This window comes from Paramormyrops kingsleyae, chromosome 1 (genome assembly GCF_048594095.1).
Source record: "Paramormyrops kingsleyae isolate MSU_618 chromosome 1, PKINGS_0.4, whole genome shotgun sequence".
Lineage (NCBI taxonomy): Eukaryota > Metazoa > Chordata > Actinopteri > Osteoglossiformes > Mormyridae > Paramormyrops > Paramormyrops kingsleyae.
The window spans coordinates 38,202,794-38,221,501 of NC_132797.1; the positions used below are offsets into that span (position 1 = coordinate 38,202,794).

At 38.6% G+C, this 18,708-nt stretch overlaps 1 protein-coding gene across 7 annotated transcripts in view; it reads left to right on the forward strand.

Annotated features, from left to right (window-relative positions):
• The window catches only part of hecw2b (HECT, C2 and WW domain containing E3 ubiquitin protein ligase 2b), a 42,305-nt gene that overhangs the window by 18,491 nt on the left and 5,106 nt on the right, over positions 1–18,708 (forward strand). For 4 of the 7 annotated variants that reach the window (XM_023844584.2, XM_023844585.2, XM_072715376.1 and 1 more), the window contains exons 12-25: positions 1,915–2,086; positions 2,237–2,337; positions 2,449–2,573; positions 2,821–3,006; positions 5,366–5,500; positions 6,672–6,774; positions 6,948–7,044; positions 7,964–8,047; positions 8,181–8,290; positions 8,998–9,118; positions 13,149–13,262; positions 13,508–13,660; positions 13,775–13,873; positions 14,650–14,779. In XM_023844584.2, the coding sequence (XP_023700352.2) occupies positions 1,915–2,086; positions 2,237–2,337; positions 2,449–2,573; positions 2,821–3,006; positions 5,366–5,500; positions 6,672–6,774; positions 6,948–7,044; positions 7,964–8,047; positions 8,181–8,290; positions 8,998–9,118; positions 13,149–13,262; positions 13,508–13,660; positions 13,775–13,873; positions 14,650–14,779 (1,730 nt within the window). The remainder of the gene's footprint in view (positions 1–1,914; positions 2,087–2,236; positions 2,338–2,448; positions 2,574–2,820; positions 3,007–5,365; positions 5,501–6,671; positions 6,775–6,947; positions 7,045–7,963; positions 8,048–8,180; positions 8,291–8,997; positions 9,119–13,148; positions 13,263–13,507; positions 13,661–13,774; positions 13,874–14,649; positions 14,780–18,708) is intronic. The other 3 variants (XM_072715370.1, XM_072715380.1, XM_072715379.1) reach the window with 2 other exon arrangements.

An 18,708-nucleotide genomic window follows, 5' to 3' on the forward strand; every position in this document is an offset into this window, starting at 1 on the left:
AAAAACATACAATATGGACAAAAGTATTGGGACACCTGGCCATTACACCTACAGGAACTTTTATGACATCCCATTCTAAATCCATAGGCATCAATATGGAGTTGGTCCCCCCTTTGCAGCTATAACAGCTGCCACTCTTCTGGGAAGGCTTTCCACAAGATTTTGGAATGTGTCTGTGGGAATTTTTGTCTATTCATCCAGAAGAGCATTTGTGAGGTCAGGCACTAATGTTGGATGTGAAGGCCTGGCTCACAATCTCTATTCTAGTTCATCTCAAAGGTGTTCGATGGGGTTGAGATCAGGCCCTTGGGCAGGTCAGTCAAGTTCTTCCACACCAAACTCACTCAACCATGTCTTTATGGCCCTTGCTTTGTACACTTGGGCACAGTCATGCTGGAACAGAAACGGCTATCCCCAAACTGTTCCCACAAACTTGGAGTTATCAGACAATTGTCTGAAATGTCTTGGTATGCTGAAGCGTTAAGAGTTTCCTTCGTTGGAACTAGGAAGTCTAGCCTAGCCCCTGAAAAACAACCCCGTACCATTATCCCTCCTCCACCACACTTTACAGTTTGCACAAGGCAGTCAGGCAAGTTCTCCACCAAAACCAAACTCATCTGTCAGACAGAGAAGCGTGATTCATCACTCCACATGACACATTTACAAAGCTCTAGGGTCCTCTGGTGGCGTGCTTTATACCACTCCTTCTGATGCTTGGCATTGTGCTTGGAGATGTGAGGCTTGCATGCAGCTGCCTGGCCATAGAAGCCCATATGATGAAGCTCCCAGCACACAGTTTTTCTGCTGGGGTTAATACCAGGGGAAGCTTAGAACTCTGTAGTTATTGAGTCAACAGAGCTTTGGCGACTTACGCACTATGCTCCTCAACACTCGGCAACCCTGCTCAGTCACTTTACATCAAGGGTCTCAAACTCCAGTCCTGGAGGGCCGTAGCCCTACACAGTTTTTGGTTCACCCTCATTTAACACACCTGATTCAACTCTTTGTGCTAATTACCACACAGCTTTTGAGCTGGATGATTTGTGGTGGAAGGGGGAAAGAACTAAGCTACACAGGGCTCCGGGCCTCTAGGACCAGAGTTTGAGACCCCTGCTTTACAAAGTCTGCCACTTCGTTGCTGAGCTTCTGTTGTGCCTAAATGCTTCTACATTGCACAAAAACCATAGTTGACTGTGGAGTATCTAGCAGGGAAGGAATATTACAAACTGACTTATTGCATAGGTGGCATCCTATGTCGGTACCATACTTTTATTCACTGAGCTCTTCAGAAAGACCCATTCTTTCACAAATGTTTGTAAAGCTGACTGCATACTGTAGCTAGGTGCTTGATTTTATACACCTGTTGCAATAGGTCTGAATGAAACAGCTGAATTCAATGATTAAGAGGTGTGTCCCAATATTTTTGTTCATATAATGTATGTGAATGCAATCAAAAATAGCCAAAAGTCTTGTATTTTGTTTGGTTACATATGGTTAAGGTTAAGGCTAGGTAAAGGTTAGAGTAAAGCCCATAGAAGTCAATGGAGAGTCCCCATAATGATGTGTGTGTGTGATGTATATTTTATCTTGTGGGACAAAATGTCCTCACAATGTGATAAAAACCATTTTTTGTTTCCCCTTTAGGGAAACTGACTTTTATATAAATGTGTTACAAAAATGTCAGTATTGTATTTTATTTGGTTACTTATGGTTATGGTTATGGTTAGGGTTTGGTAGTGGTTAAGGTTGTCATTGCTAGGATTAAGGTTTTTCCCATAGATATGAATGGATGGTCCCCACAAAGATATGAATATAAACATGTGTAAGTGTGTGGGTGTGCAAGATGGAGAGTGTGGGAGGGAAGGGGGGGGAGAGAGGAAGAGAGAGAGTGGGGGTTACTGAATAAATATACAGACACCTTTCCTGCATATCAAGATTGGGAGGCCCGGATTGACAGTCATGGACGCATATTCTACGTTGATCATGTGAACCGCACCACCACATGGCAACGACCCACTGCCCCCCCTGCCCCCCAGGTGCTGCAAAGGTCTAACTCTATCCAGCAAATGGAGCAATTAAACCGCAGGTCAGACAACAATTCAGCCTTCAAACCATTTATCCTGCTAAGTGTTGAGAGGAACTACAATGCAAACATTTTATTCTTTTGTTTTTTTGCCAGGAAAATAGCTAAGTAAACTCTTTTTTTTTTTTTCCAACTTCAACATCTTCTCCCCAGGTACCAGAGCATTCGCAGAACCATGACTAATGAGCAGCCAGAAGAGCAGCTACCTGAAACTCCTTCTGACGACAGTGACCTGATGTACCACTCCATCCCTGGTATGCTGATGTAGCTGCAGTACTGCTATACAGTGCCAATACATTAACGGCATCTATAGTGTCCTTGGTAGACTCCTGGACAGAATGTTGAGCTGTTATGTTTTTTTGCAGAGTACCGACGGGATGGCAGTGTACCCCACTCAAGCTCTCGCACGCGTCTCGCACAGCTCCTTCAAACTCCTAGCGCCAAATTTCTAACCAGCCCTGACTTTTTCACCGTGTTGCATTCCAACCCTGTGAGTTCATCGTATTATCTGCAACAATAAAAAATCAAACTTTATTCTTCTAGTTAGATAATGGTCAACCCATGCAGCTTGACTATATTGAAACTTCCTCAGAAAGTTCAGTCAAATACAAAATGCCACGTGTTTGAATGGGAACTAGCACAGAAATTCGTAATCATAGTTTTATCAGCTGTTTAATTCCTGATTATGTCACACCTCAGTCCCCCAGCATTTAGACAGTCTTTCTTTTATTCCCCAGAGTGCCTATCGCATGTTTACAAGTAATACCTGTCTGAAGCACATGATAAGCAAGGTGAGGCGTGATACACACCACTTTGAACGCTACCAGCACAATCGTGACCTGGTGGCCTTCCTCAATATGTTCGCCAACAAGCAACTGGAGCTGCCCCGTGGCTGGGAAATGAAGCATGACCACACTGGAAAGGTTAGGGGTAATATTTCTGCACCATCCAATTTTCTTTTGCTTTGTTTCTGTCAGCAAATCACCAGCTCACTTAATTCAATTTATTTTCATACTTGATGTATTATCTACTTGTTATTTGCAGAGGTGGATAGCTCAGGTCTACAAACTTTTTTTCTAAACTCAGAATTCTGAGAAAAAAAAAGTCAGAATTCAAATAATATTTTCATGGTGGCCCTAATCCTCTTTCGTAAAATATCAAACCAATAAACAGTTCAAATTAAAAAGTGGATTTACAAAAACAACATAAAACACTAAGTACTTTAAAAAAACATGAATGAATTCATAAATTAATAAGGAACAAAAGAAAAATAACTGAATTCACAAATTAAATCAGGAATACAGTTTTTAATCTGGCATTTAAAAGTGCAATTCCTTTTTCTATTTGCACTTCCATTTTCCATTTGCTTTTCCTTTTTGAATACCTATTCGAATTCTGTGTGGAATTCCGTGACACTTTGGGCCTTGTACTGGTAAAACCAGGCCAAAAAATACAAATTAGCCATGGGATACAACAAACACTCTGACAGGTTAGAGATCTACCCTAGCTATAAGTTTGGCACTTGCGTAAAGTTGGTGTCCCCAATGTTTCAGATTTCATCCCCACAATGTGATAAAAATCATGTGCCATGTTTGTGCCAGTTTATGCCGTTGAGATTTTTGTTTGTGCTGCTTTACTTTCTGAGATGTAATTGTTTTTTTGTGATGTGCTGTTTAAAAATATCTGTGCTGTTATTTCCTGTTTTGCCTGTTGGGTTATGCCATTACAAGATTGCCGAATAGTGCTTATGCTCACATTTCTCACGTAAAATGGAATAGCTAATGGAAAAGCAGTTGGAAAATGGAAATGCACATGGAAAGCAAATAGCCCATTCAAATGGCAGATTGAAATCTGAATTCTTAATTCAATTTGTGAATTCAGTTATTCCTCTTTTTCAATTGTGTTTTCAAATATATTTTGCAATTACAGTGGTACCTCAGAACTCGAATTTAATCCGTTCAGAACCCCGGATCGAATCCTAAAAAGTTCGAGTTATGATCAAATTTTCCCCATAAGAAATAATGGAAAACCAATTAATTGGTTCCCGGCCCCAAAAAATTACACCAAAATGTTTTTTTTTAGCATTTAAACACAAAATGAACCGGACAAAACAAGAAAAGCATATACTGTACTAAACACATCTAAGCACATTTATCAAAACAGTAATTTTTAAAGTAAGAAAGTAAATGTATCAAAACAATGTGCAAAGTTAAAAAAAAAAAACAAAAAAAAAAAAACAATGTGTCCTGTCCCAATCGTCCGCTCCTTCCGTGTGCCACACCCCCTCGTTAACCCCATGTGGAATCCCCGTGTTATCAGCTGTTTCTGGTTGTTGTCATTAGTCCTCTGTATTTAGTCCGCGTTTCAGTTTCTTTCCCCAGTCTGGTCATTGTCCGTCTGCGTTTTGCCTGCCTTACCTGTAATTAAACCCCGTATTCCCCGATACCCTGATGTCTGCGCCTTTGTCTCCATTCCGTCCCCGCTGGGTACGACAATATTTTTATAATTAAATGTATTAATACATTATTAATATTAAAATTAATAAGAAATCTTTATTTTAAAATGTATTTTATTATATAATAATAATTACTGTTACTGCATATCATTGTCTAAATGTATTTTTACTGTCTAAATATATGTATTCAGCTAGTGTAAACATGCATGATGCTATCACAGCGAATGCGAGGCTGAGACTGAAGCGTTACCCTTTGTTTCCGCTGAGAGACGTGCCGCGTGACTCATTTCCCCATGCATGCAAGTTATCTTAGGTCGGTGTTCACAGTTTGACTTCTGAGATTCAGATCGAGATCTAGGTCATTTTTTTCCGAACTGGTTGGTTAGACTTTTAAGAAATTCGAGTTCTAATGAGTTTGAGAACTGAGGTACCACTGTATATTCTAAATTTATTAATTCATTAATAATAATTCATTTAGTTTATCTTAGTTAATGAGTGTTTTGTGTTGTTTTTGTAAATCCCATTTTAATTTGAACTATTAACCAATTAATATTTCATTCATGAATTCTTTACCTTTGCCTTTCATTTTATAGTTCTTTACCTTAGTCAGTCTAATATTGTTTATCACAGTTCATTAAATCTGGGTGTAAAAAAATGAACCCTGAATGATTTTAATGGCAAATTTATCAGTGACCTTTTGCTGTGTTAGAAGAAATAAGTCATAATGTATTGTAACTTTTGTTTTTTATTTATTGGGTTTGAATGTCATGCAGTACTTTCTTCAGTATTTTTTGCTCTGTGTGTTTTTATTCCCTGTGTGTTTACAGGCGTTCTTTGTGGACCACAACAGTAGGACCACCACTTTTATAGACCCTCGACTTCCCCTGCAGAGTGCAAGGCCCAGCAGCCTGTTAGCCCATCGTCAGCACCTAAATCGCCAGCGCAGTCACAGCGCTGGCGAGGTGAGCAGCCATTATCTGCCAGTAGGCACTTTCACACTGCAGGAACTTTTTTCCATGGCCAGGAACTTTTGTTGCATTCACACAACAAGTACTTGGCCCAATTGTAGGTCCTCTGAGGCAGTTCCGGAACTCTTTTTTTAGTATCCACTTTAGACTAGGTACCTTTCATTTGAACACAAACTACAGGGGATCCACATAGAGTGATAACTTCCTGAATAGTTGACCACAAGCACCACTTTTAATTTGGAAGTGATGCGGAAGTGCGGGTAAAAGATATAACCAGCAGAGCAAAAACTCAGCAGATAGAATTATTTTTTGTACTTCAGTTTAACAAATTTAACAAATGCATTTTTTGCTTGCCTCCATATTTCTGCATTGGAAAATTCGATCGATAACCAATAGATTTTTGTCTAATTTTGCTGGTGCCAGTTGTGAAACTTGCCAGCAATTAATCGCAGAATACGTTACGCCATTTTTTATTTTGTGAAACCAAAAGATCAATCTGCCAGCCAGATTTAATAAACATGTTGCAGGTGATATAAATATAAATTACCAGATAAATGTATATTGCAGAAGAATGCAGGACTACCCATTCTGATGCAATGGCATGCTTCTTATGTAATATTAAAATGATAATGGTTGACATGGATCTCTCTCATCTAACACCATAACAATGTTGTTTCCTCTCTTGACAGTGGAAACCACAGATAAAGAACTCATGCACTCACTATATAATATACTGCTGTTGGACCCAAATATTTTACTTTTTACTCCCTTACGACCCACTTCCATTACTGTTGAAAAAAAAGTGTGGAAAAAAAGTACAAGTCAGGAAGATTAGATTACAAGGCCCTAAATATTAACATAATTTAAAGAAGAAACCATCCCCAGTTAAACTAGACTGCAAGGCAGACTGTCCGTGGGTAGCACGGTCGCCTAACACTGCTGAGACCAGGGTTTGAGTCTCCGCCCTGGCTCTATGTGAGTGGATTTTGTATGTTCTCCCTGTGTTTGGTTCTCTGCTTTGCCCTTTAGCTGTGTTAGGCTCTGAACCTTGCATAGGACAAGCAAGTATAGAAAATAGATTAACGGCTGGATGTATTCATGGCAGGCCTAGAACCATTAAAGATTATGAAATTTCGATTGACTCTGTTATTCTACTGTATTTTAGGTGGGTGATGACCCCCGACACGCCAATCCCCCTGTCCTGCCTCGTCCCTCCAATACCTTTAACACAATCAGTCGCACCCAGTATCAGGATGTGGTACCTGTGGGTGAGTATAATCACAAAAGCTTTGAGGTTAAAACTGAAGCAGTAAACATTATTTGGTGATACAACATAGACCAATATGGGTCTCGTGGGGATACCAAAGAAAAGAGAGTATTCACAGGGCATACCTCAACTTTTCAGTGTTACTTGACTGATGAAGACTGGCTTTTCTTGTAGCCTACAATGACAAAATTGTGGCATTTCTACGGCAACCAAACATCTTTGAGATCTTGCAAGAAAGACAGCCAGAGTTGATCAGAAATCATTCACTCAGGTAGGTTGACAGTTGTGGCAGAGTACCTGCTGCTATTTCCATTTTTTTATTTCCCTTTGATATTGTTTTTCTAGGCAAAAAAACACAAGTATTTCACTATAAATGGTGGTACCGCAGAACTCGAACTTAATCCGTTCAGAACTCGGGTTCGAATCCTAAAAAGTTTGAGTTCTGATCGAATTTTCCCCATAAGAAATAATGGAAAACCAATTAATTGGCTCCCGGTCCCAAAAAATTACACCTAAATATGTAGATTTTTTTTTTTAAGCATTTAAACACAAAATGAACAGGATAAAACAAGAAAAGCATTTTTTTCTTAATGGCTTCCAAAACGATAAAGAATGTACCCCTGTCCCGCCCCGATCGTCCACTCCTTCCTTGTGCCACGCCCCCTCATTAACCTCATGTGGAATCCCCGTGTTATCAGCTGTTTCTGGTTGTTGTCATTAGTCCTCTGTATCGTCATTGTCTTGTTCTGCCTGTTCTCAATTAAACCCTGTGTTTCCCGATTGCTTCCCGATTGTCCCTGCTTCCCCAGTTGATATTTTCAATAAAAAAAGCACTATCACCAACAAACGATGCTATCTCAGCGAATGCGAGGCTGAGACTGAAGCGTTACCTTTTGTTTCCGCTGAGACATGCCGCGTGACTCATTTCCTTGCGTGTACAAGTTATCTTAGGTCGGCTTTCACGGTTCGACTTCTGAGATTCAGATCAAGTTCTAGGTCTTTTTTTTTCCAAACTGATTGGTTGGTAAGAAATTCGAGTTGTAATGAGTTCAAGTACTGAGGTACCACTGTATTTCACTAATTTTCCACACTTCAACAATATTTGAAAGTCTTAAGCTAAACTCAATTTTCTGGTTAGGTTATCACAAGCCCACTTGAACTACATAGTAAAGTTGTGTTTCTGTCTACAGGGAGAAGGTACAGTTTATTCGCAGTGAAGGAGTTTCTGGTTTGGCTCGTCTGTCTAGTGATGCTGACCTAGTCATCTTACTCAGGTGAACCTTTGCTTTGTTTTATGGCATTTTTTTCTATTTATAAAGTTACCCTTATGGCCTCATAGGAAATAAAGCCAGTTGCTCCCTGTGACAGTGTGTTTGAAGATTTCTGTCTGTTCTTTGCACCCTGCAGCTTGTTTGAAGAGGATGTGATGTCGTACATTCCACCGCATGCCTTATTGCACCCCAACTATTGTCAGTCTGGCCGTGGCTCACCGGTTTCTTCCCCACAGAGTTCCCCTGGTAAGCTTGCATACCCACATACCGCAAGGCCGTTTTTTCCCCTACACTACATATGCACCATGCAGTACATATGCAGCTAGCTTTATATCCACAGTCTTTGTGGCCCTGAGCGTGCAAGTTGTTCTGCTGGGCCATACTACCTGTACCATTCAAGGACATTTTAACAGGTACTAGGCATACTTGAATGGTAGGCTAGGGTCATTGGAGACGAAAATCCCTAATGGAATGAATAGGCCACTAATAATCATTCTAGCTACTTATTTTATTTTTGTTTTGTACTTTCTCGGGTGCTTACCAAGAAAGAGGTTTCACAAGTCTGCTGTATTTCACATAATTCAGGGTTAATTTATTACTGGTCCTCGAGGACTGATCTACTTTCATAGTTTCCTTCCAGCAGAGCATTTAACTACTACTACCAAAAATAAATTTTCTTAATGTTACTGATTTAGCCTTTTCCCTCAATTTGTAGGTTATTGGTTGTTTAAATACAGCTGGAAAACCTGCACACAATGTGGCTGTCCGGGATCAGGATTGGACACTCTTGACATAAATATAATTTATTTCCACACATTAACAGATGACAGATGGTTCTTTTGCTATAGAAGATGGGTATGAATGCTTAATCGAATTAATGTGCTATAATTCCTTTTCTACATTTATTTCTAACTTGCTCACTATTTGCCGATTCACATCTCCATCTCTCATAGGAACCCAGAGAGCTAATGCCCGGGCCCCTGCACCCTACAAGCGTGATTTTGAAGCCAAACTCAGAAACTTCTATCGCAAGTTAGAAACCAAAGGCTATGGTCAGGGACCAGGCAAGCTGAAGTAAGTCTGATACGTCTTAATTTGAGGATGTCAGTATCAAACTCGAAAATAGGAAAATTTACTTAAATTTTCTTAAATTTACTTTAGAGAGATTGATGGAAAAATATGTACGTTTAGCAGTAAAGCATTAATGAATGGGCAAATTTTTGCTGTTTGGCTGGAATTTGCTAATTAACCATATGATAAAAAACAAGACAATACAGTAAACTGATTTTTCACTGCAACAAACTGAACAATGTTTGAGTATGTAGAAGCTCTTGCACCTTAAATGTCATTTAACATAACTCATGTTGATTCAGTGTTAGAGCCACTTCAATCACTCATATTTGTCCCGTAAAGACAGATATACTGTACCAGTCAAAAGGTCAGACATGTCTACCCACAGAAAGGTTTATTTGAACTATTCTCTACAATTTAGAATGACGATTTTTTTTTGTTTAGAATTGAGATCACAATTCTCTGTAAGAATTTTTTTTTCTCAAATTCAAATGTTTACTGCAAAAGGAAATACGAGAAAACATGATTATGCCAAACATATGATTGATCTTGGATAGCCATATCAGCTTTTGATAACAGAAAGGAAATGCTCAAATAGCCATTCAGTTAGGATAACCAAGACAGCCATACCAGAAGCACCAATATCAAAAGTGCCAAAGGGGTACTTTTTTGGTACTTTGGAGTGACTCTTGAAATGCGTTCTTTGTTGATCGGTTATGCAAATAGCCTGCCTCTGAAACGCTATACATCCATCGTTGCGAACTTAGAAAACAATGATAAATGAGGCAAATAAATAAGGATGCATAGGCAAATGAAGTAACCCAAGCTTTAACTGCGATCTGGCTGGAAGAATCAGAGATCTTGATAACATCAAGAGAACTAAAGTATACTCGGTAACAAAAAAATTTAAGCACCCAGACACACTGGTGAAATAAATCTCCACATGGTGAAGGGTCATGTGACTGTATCACAATGATTATAAAATCAGATTAAGCAGACAACAGAGTTGGCAGTATGGGCACACTGCTGGCCCCATGTCAGTAGGGTGTAGCACCCTCTCCCACCCTCGGGCCTGGATACATGCTGCGATACGGTGCAGAAGGCAGTGGTGGCCCACAGCTATTGTAACTGGCCCTCAAGATCCTGCAGATTGGCACTGGGTCTGAGTTGACGTCCGAGGTGATCCCACACGTGTTTGACTGGGGAAAGATCAGCGGACCTGGCTGGCCACAGGAGGACCTCAACATGATGCAAGGCTGTCCATAGACACATGTGCCATGTGTGGACGGGCATTGTCTCAGGAGTGGTAAGACATGCAGACACAGGATGTCACTGACATAGCACTGTGTCGTCAGTGTCTCCCAAATCACTACCAGAAATGACCTGAAGTCATACCCTGTGGCTGCCCACACCCTGATGCCAGGAGTAACACCAGTGTGCCTCTCCACAGCATTGGCAGGATTGGTCCTCTGCCCTTGGCGCGGCTATATGCATACACGATGGTCATCTGTGGTAATGCAGAACTGAGATTCACTGCTGAACATGGCACAGTGCCACTTGTTATCAGTCCATGCCTCCCAGTTACAGCATCACTCCAAATGTAGCCGTCTCTGTGCTGGTGTTAATAGCAGCCTACACATGGGACATTGAACCCGTAGTCCAGCTGATGCCAGTCGTTGAGACACAGTGCCGGATGACACGGGGTGTTGTAGAAAGTCTAATACCTGTATCTGAATGGCAGGCGCAGATGTCATGGGGTTCTGTAACACTTGGTGCACAATATGACAATCCTCTCTTTGTGTGGTCTGTCTTGGGTGACTGGAACCGTCACAACTTGTGCAGGTGCCCTCACGTGCCTATTAGTTCCAACATCGAGTGACTGTGTCATCTGCATGCCCCACATGCTGGGCAATTGCACAATATGACCACCCGGCCTCATGCAAACCCACAATGCAATCCCTATCAAACTCCGTCAAGTGCTGGTAATGCTGTCTAATTCATCTATGAGGCGTCCTCTGTGTTTGGAGACTGGACGTGCCAGCTCCTTGCAAATCAAATGATTTACATACCCATCGCTGGTCTTGCACATGTACCAAATTACATTCAAATCAGATCATTACTTCTGGGTGCTTAACTTTTTTTTCTCACTCAGTATATTTTATATAATATACTAATATACTAGGGCAGTACGGCATTGGAAAATTTCTAAGTATTGCAATGTGATTTTGTAATAAATATTAGGGTATTAAAACAAAAAAGGAGTTCAACATAAATTTCTCACAAACCCATGTAGGAGTGATTTAAACAGCAAAGATGAAAATTATGATTGTCTCAGGGAACGCATCCAGCAAAAGCAGCGGAGGTTACTTTAAACTGATTTTTAAACATATCCTAGATAATCTTGAAAAGAAATAATTAAAATAGCAAAACTTGTTTTTTTCCTATGACAGAGTAAAAATATATTTTGCAAAACCTAAACTTCCTGTGATATGTCTGTACACAGTTGAAAGTAAGAAAACATCTGATCTTAATCTAGCTGACTATCGATGTAAGAACTGCATGTGCATAACATGCAGCGTTGGTGTTCCTGCCCTATTATATATTACAGCCATTTTTATACAGTAATTCAGTACAAAATACCTCACCTCGCGTTGTGATGTCATTCAGTGCCGGTACCAGTTTTTATACCAGTAGAAAAACAATACGTTGAAGTACCATACTTTTGGTACTTTTGGTACCTGGTGCGGTGGAAAAGCAGCCTTTAAAGAGAATGCATAATTATGGGACACTTGAGACACTCTGGGGAAAAAGTAGGAGTGCTTGTTTTGATCCAGCTGGTGTAATATAATGCAGAAGAACCATTGTAATTTAGAAATGAGGTCACATACCCGTATGAATCAAGATTATGTTGTTTTTTTTTTCCGATTAATTAAGCAGCCCTAATTCTGAAGGAGTTTCCACATGCTGAGTACTCATTGGCTGCTTTTCCTTCACTCTCTGGGTGAATTTCTCCAAAACCATGGGCATTTCTCAATACTAAGAACACGAAGATCATACTTGTGGTCTTGGCAAGACCAGTCTTGCTAACTTGCCTCACAAGAACAAACTTGGATCACAATGACTTATGGGATTGGTCTCGTTTGACAAGGATCCATTCGATGCATCCTTGATATTGGGGGCGTGGCAAGAATGACATCCAGGGATTCTTACCATCCTCTGTGCTTCTGTTCTTGAGTATTGGAACTGGTCATCAGCAGTGGAAGATGACGTAAAACGGCTGTATGAAAACACGAGTATATTCAAGTATGCATAATGAGATTCACCCCAATTCTGCTGTGTTTAGGTCAGGTGGCCAGGTCACGTGATGTGACACCATCACTCTCCTTTGTAGGCATACTCAGTCTTTTGACTGGTACTGTATCTTGCATATCTAATTATAATTTCTATTACAGTTTGTATTAAAAAGAACTATAGCAGCCTATTAGTGGATGACATTCCAGTTCTATTGTGTTTATTGCAATTTGTTTGCGAGTGTAATTAATCTTAATTGTTTTTATACACTAACCATTCTGTCCTCTTGTTGGTTTAGTATTATTCAGCAGGTTATTGGTTAAAATTGCTGTCAATCATAGTCAGGTTCTTGTTTATATGGATGTGCCTGCCCCTTTCGGCATTTGATAATTCCTCAGAGAAACTTTGGTCTATTCATTTTGTTGCTAAAAAGTAAAATGTGCACTATGTAATGTTTAATTTTGTATTGTTACTCATAAGGTAGTGTGCATGCAGCTAAAGGTAAGTTCAGTTTATCCATTTATCTAACTGTGTCCATTAGCTGTTACTTGGTTCTGTTAGATTTGTTGTTTGTTAGCACAATAGTAATGCGTTAGCATCCGCACCTTAATAATAATGTGCAATCTGAATCTTTATATCAGTCCAGTTACAACATTGTCATGTTCTGTCTAATTTTGAAAGTGCTTCTCATAATAGATTGATAATATCTATCTCGTTATGCGTTTCCAATTTCTGTACCCAGACTGATTATTCGGAGGGACCACCTTCTGGAGGATGCCTTCAATCAGATCATGTGCTACTCCCGAAAGGACCTGCAGAGGAGCAAACTTTATGTCAGCTTTGTGGGAGAAGAAGGGTGGGTCTCCATACTGTCACACTCTCTTTTTTCTGTATTACTGAAGAACAGCCTGTTTAGTGAGCAACTAATGACTGCTGAAAGTTTGAAAAGGATTTGATGTTTTTGTCTTTGCTAAAATGAGGAAATTGGTGCTATGGAATAGAATTAGAAAAGAAATTGTTGAAAATAGTATGCACAAAAATTGTTAAAGCTCATTAAGGCCTCATTAAAACTTTTTCTTTATATGTGAACTTCTGAACCAGGTTGGATTATAGCGGCCCTTCCAGGGAATTCTTTTTCTTAGTGTCTCGTGAGCTTTTCAACCCTTACTATGGCCTGTTTGAGTACTCAGCCAATGATACTTACACAGTCCAAATCAGCCCAATGTCTGCCTTTGTGGACAATCATCATGAGTGGTGAGTTCTGATAGAAGTCAGTTTGTATGTATGCATGTATGTATGTATGCATTTATGCATGGTATTTTATATGTGAGCTTGTCAATGTTGCTGAAAATGTTATGTCATCCCTAGGTTTCGATTCAGTGGACGTATCCTGGGCTTGGCACTAATTCATCAATACCTTCTTGATGCCTTCTTTACCCGGCCCTTTTACAAAGCACTGCTGCGCATGTAAGTCTGCTGGTGCATAATCTGATACAGTGGAAAACGCTTATAATGATCACAGTTATAGTGATCAACTTTATATATGGATCATGGATATGGATGTTTGGGTCTTTTTATACATGAAAACATATGGGGGAAAAAAATTAAATTGTGCTATTTTTTTTTTTTTAAACTCTAATCTCCTTTTACTTGCGCTGACCCGTCTGCTTCTGATTAGATGAGGCTTATGCAGCGTGCACAGAAAACATGACAGGAAAAAGAAAGTAATTTTCTCTCAATGACAAATATAGACTCATCTATGCTTATGATAAACTCCTAAAAACAAGGCACCAAGATGCATGAGCAAAACTACAGTAAGCACTTTGAGACAATGTTATGTTGTGAAAATGCACTGTATGAACTGAACTGAATTGAACTGAATATTTATGTACAATACACAGTTCAGTAATTTAATTTGTACAGTACTGTAGTCTGAAAAGCGTTTGAAGCAGCTGTGCTGTATTTTGAAATCATCGATACAATTAAGACAATTAAGAAAAGTGACATTGTCCATTTTGTTACCATATAAATATACAAATCTCAATTAGATTAGAGAAATATAGCCATAAAGAAGAAGAAAAAAAATCTGTTATAATGATTATCTGCTTATAGTGATCAATTTCGCTCAGACAGACGTGATTACTATAAACGTTTCCCACTGTGTTTGTAAAGAATCAGGCATTGGCCTATGTGTGGTTTTTAATGATTGTAACTCATCTGTCCCCACTCTATGCCCTCCCCAGTCCTTGTGACCTTAGTGACTTGGAATACCTGGATGAGGAGTTTCACCAGAGTCTGCAGTGGATGAAGGATAATGACATTAATGACATGCTGGATCTTACATTCACTGTCAATGAAGAAGTCTTTGGACAGGTCATATTTGTTGATGTCTTTATGATGAAGTCATTGGAATAAGCAGTATAGAAGAAAAAAACATAAGCTGCACTGTTATCTAATATAAGAAGGCAGAATGTGCCTCTACCTTGCATGTTGGACCATTTACCATGGGGAAATGTAGAGCATGTGGCATATATGTATCAGGGCTCCAGAGTACAACCATTTAGTCGCATTTTGTGACCATTTTTGGAGACGGTGCGACTAATTGTTATAACTAGGTGCACCAGTGCAATTTGAAAATATGCCCCACATTTTTTTGAAACCATTATCACGTGAATCACCCTGGGAGAACAAGACTTGGTGTGTGTGTGTGTGTGCTTGTGTGTATGTGCATGTGAGCAAGATACGGCACTTTCCCACCACAGGATCTTTTTTTCCAGAAACAGGAACATCTGTTGGTATTAGGAAGTTGATCCGATTGTTGTTCCTCAGAGTCACTACTGAGGTGGGACATACAGCGATAACTTGCTCATTGGTTAACCACAGGCAAGGCTCTAACTTGGAAATTACGCAGAAGTGCAGGGAAACAAGACAGATCTAGCAGAACAAAAACTGAGCAGATTATTTTTGCACCTCAGTTACATTTAATATGTTATTAATTTAATACCATTTAATAACATTTAATACCTTTTTGCTCACGTCTGTATTTCTTTTTCGGAAAATTTGATCGATAACCGATATACTGTACCTTTGTCTAATATTGCCGGTGCTGGCAGTGAAACTTGCTAGCGTTTATTAGCAGAATAACATTACATATTTTTTTATTCAGTGGAAAATCAAAGATTGATCTGCTGGCCAGATTTAATAATGAATTACAAATTTGTTGAAGGTCGTATAAATATAGATAAAAGACTGTGCCCCGTTATGATCACGATATATCTCCAGAGTAACTAACAAATTACTAACAAGATGAAATTTCCTATAAGATTATATGTGAAGTTTAAAATACAAGCTTCATGAGTCTCCCATGCTTGTTTAGCATAAAGGTCCCAGTTTCTGGTATGCTGTGGGAAAGCAACACACGAAAGTGACTAGGAGCTACAAAAGTTCCCAGTCCAAATGGGCCACTAACAAGGAACCAGGAACTAGGGGCCTCATTTATAAAGGATATTCAGAAACTCTTGCAGGACAGATTATGTTCATACAAAAAGTCGCCCTTCGTATGAAAAGTAAAAGTCAGATTTATAAAACCATGCATAAACCGTGATATGCATTGTACAGGTCATAAACCCCATGTATCATAGAAACATTCACACGTGTCTGCTCTTAAGAGACTGGCCCATTCCCATCCATTAATTACCCTACATTAGCAATGCAAATTAACCACATGTATAAAAATGTGCGCAACCTACGTTTGCAACACCATTTCAGAGACAATGTAACTACAAATTAGTGAGAAAAAGAATTTCTCTGAATGTGAAGTGCAGATTTTATAGTGTACGAAGTAGACGAACGCCAAACTATTTCCATCTGGTAGTACAACTGCCATTATGACAAAAATGGCAGCATGTGACTGCTGCAGTTCATGCGGTCAGTTCAACAAGCCAGTGTTCCTCTTCTATATGTAGTTCATGAAATGGGGGTTCCCCCATCACCTTCGAGGATTAGGGGGTTATTCCACGAAATCAGTGCCTTTTTCGAAATTTAAAATATCTTAAATCACCAGTTTTTTAAATAGTCAGGTGGCAAGACATCTTAAAATTACATAAAATTGTATCACATCATCTCAGACTGTATAATATTTTATGATTTAAAGGTTTTGATAGTTTTGTCAACCCTGTTACAGACATAGGCATTACTATGTCTATATTTCTAATTAGAAATATGTGATATATTGCAGATACATGAACAGTACTTAAGTCCCTCGTTATAGTTTATTTTCAGATATGTATTTTTTTCCTTTATGATACTTTTTCATTGAAATGATTAAGAGCACCTTAATTTTGGATGCCGATCACTTGTCACTTAAGAAAAAAATGTATTCTTAGAGGATAAACCTTGACAATGGTCCAGTCCAAAATATAGTATAAATTACAATGGAAAAAGAGGCCATTTGAATTCATTTTTTACATTTTTACCAAAATGCTGTCTCTCTTCCATTTCTTCTTTTCCTATTCGAGGTACTTTGCCCTTCATTAAGGATCTGCATCTATGTCAGCGAGAAAGCTGTAGTTAGTGGCATATTACTAAGATCTGTAAAAGGATTACAGTGTTAATATAGAACAATCGACAAACTACATATTTCTATGTAAATATGGCAATAAACTGAATAGGATCACTACATGAAATATCTACAAGGTGCATGTAAATCTTGCAGTACTACTAAAATGTAGCCAGTGCTCATATGCTACCCTCCCTGAATGATATGGATATTAGCTTAATAATGTACACATGATGACCTTTAAAAATGTTTTAATTTTATATATCTAACCTTTAAAGACAACTAGGGCATCGATCTGTGCCATTCCTGTCACATGTTAAAACCTGGTATTTTGCTCATTGCTAGCTGAAAGGTCAAGGTTACAAAAGCTCTTGCTGTTTACTTAGAATGGATATTATTGTATGTATTAATTATGAACATTGTATGTATTAATTATAAAACTTTAGATTTATATGTAAAAAAAAAATGGTATCAGTATGCTGCCCCCCCCCCCATTAAACCTTAAAAAAATCCAAAAAAGTACATTACAGATAAGAGAAACTTACTAGGCATCCTAGTTTAGATATGATGAAACTCCCTGTAAATTAAGCATTTTCCATTATTTTGATAAGTTGATATGTATTTTTTGGTAATGTTCTATTTTTGAATTACATATTTAAGTGTTACAGTAATATTACAACTGATGATTTCTTGGAGACGCAAAAAGTACCAATTCCGTGGAATGACCCATGGGTGAAAAATCCGTGTGAATGTTAAAATTCGTGAATAATACTTGGGTACCCCTAAACTCAACTCATAACAGTCTGCTAACCTGAGCAGTAGCATAAAAAGTCTATTTATTACCAATTTCTAAACAACACTGTACTGTACGCTGTGCATATCAGACTACTTTGTCATTTCCTATTTAAACTTTTTATATAATATACAAACCATCTAAATTATGTATAAAGTTACTATTGTATGCAGTGGGTGCAATATGTTTTGGACCCATTACTAAAAATGCACAATTAATGCCACTGAAAGGTTTAAAACTGACATACATAAAGACAGCTAGCATAGGAGTGAGGCTGATTGCCAAGAGGCTGGTTGCATAGCCAGACTTACACTAAAATATTATATATTACTAATATTCAAATATTATAGATTTTATGTGATCCAAAACAGTTGAGTCTTGTTTTTGGCTCACGCATCATGTGTGAGTTTCAGCAATCTTTCGGCAAGCTCCAAGAACATTTCCATTTAATTGTTCAGGGTCAACTCAAATATGAAGGGGTCATTTTACATGCTGGTGCTTATATTTTTCAGTAGGCATACAGTACTACACGCAGATCTAACTTAAATTCCACACAATAAACATATTGGTATATATAAATTTATTCATAAACAAACAAATGCTCAGTGTTACTTAATAGTTTTTATATTAACATACATTTCACTAGCTAACTCAGAATTAACTAACAAAATAAGATGTACATTTCCATCTGACCTCTAGACGTTCCTCCAAAACTTTTGTATGACTTTTCCGGAACATTTGTAAATGTGCAAACTTTTTCAGGGTTTGTTTTAATTGTTGTGCCTTTATAAATCCAAAAATCATTATGTAAATGTGAATATGAATGTTTCACGGCTGTTTTGTTTGTACTAAGCCTTTATAAAAGAGGCCCTAGGTTCCTGAATTTCGATTGCAAAGTGCCTAAAGAAACACTAGTAAAGCACATCAGCTTGAAGCATAATCTATGCAGGG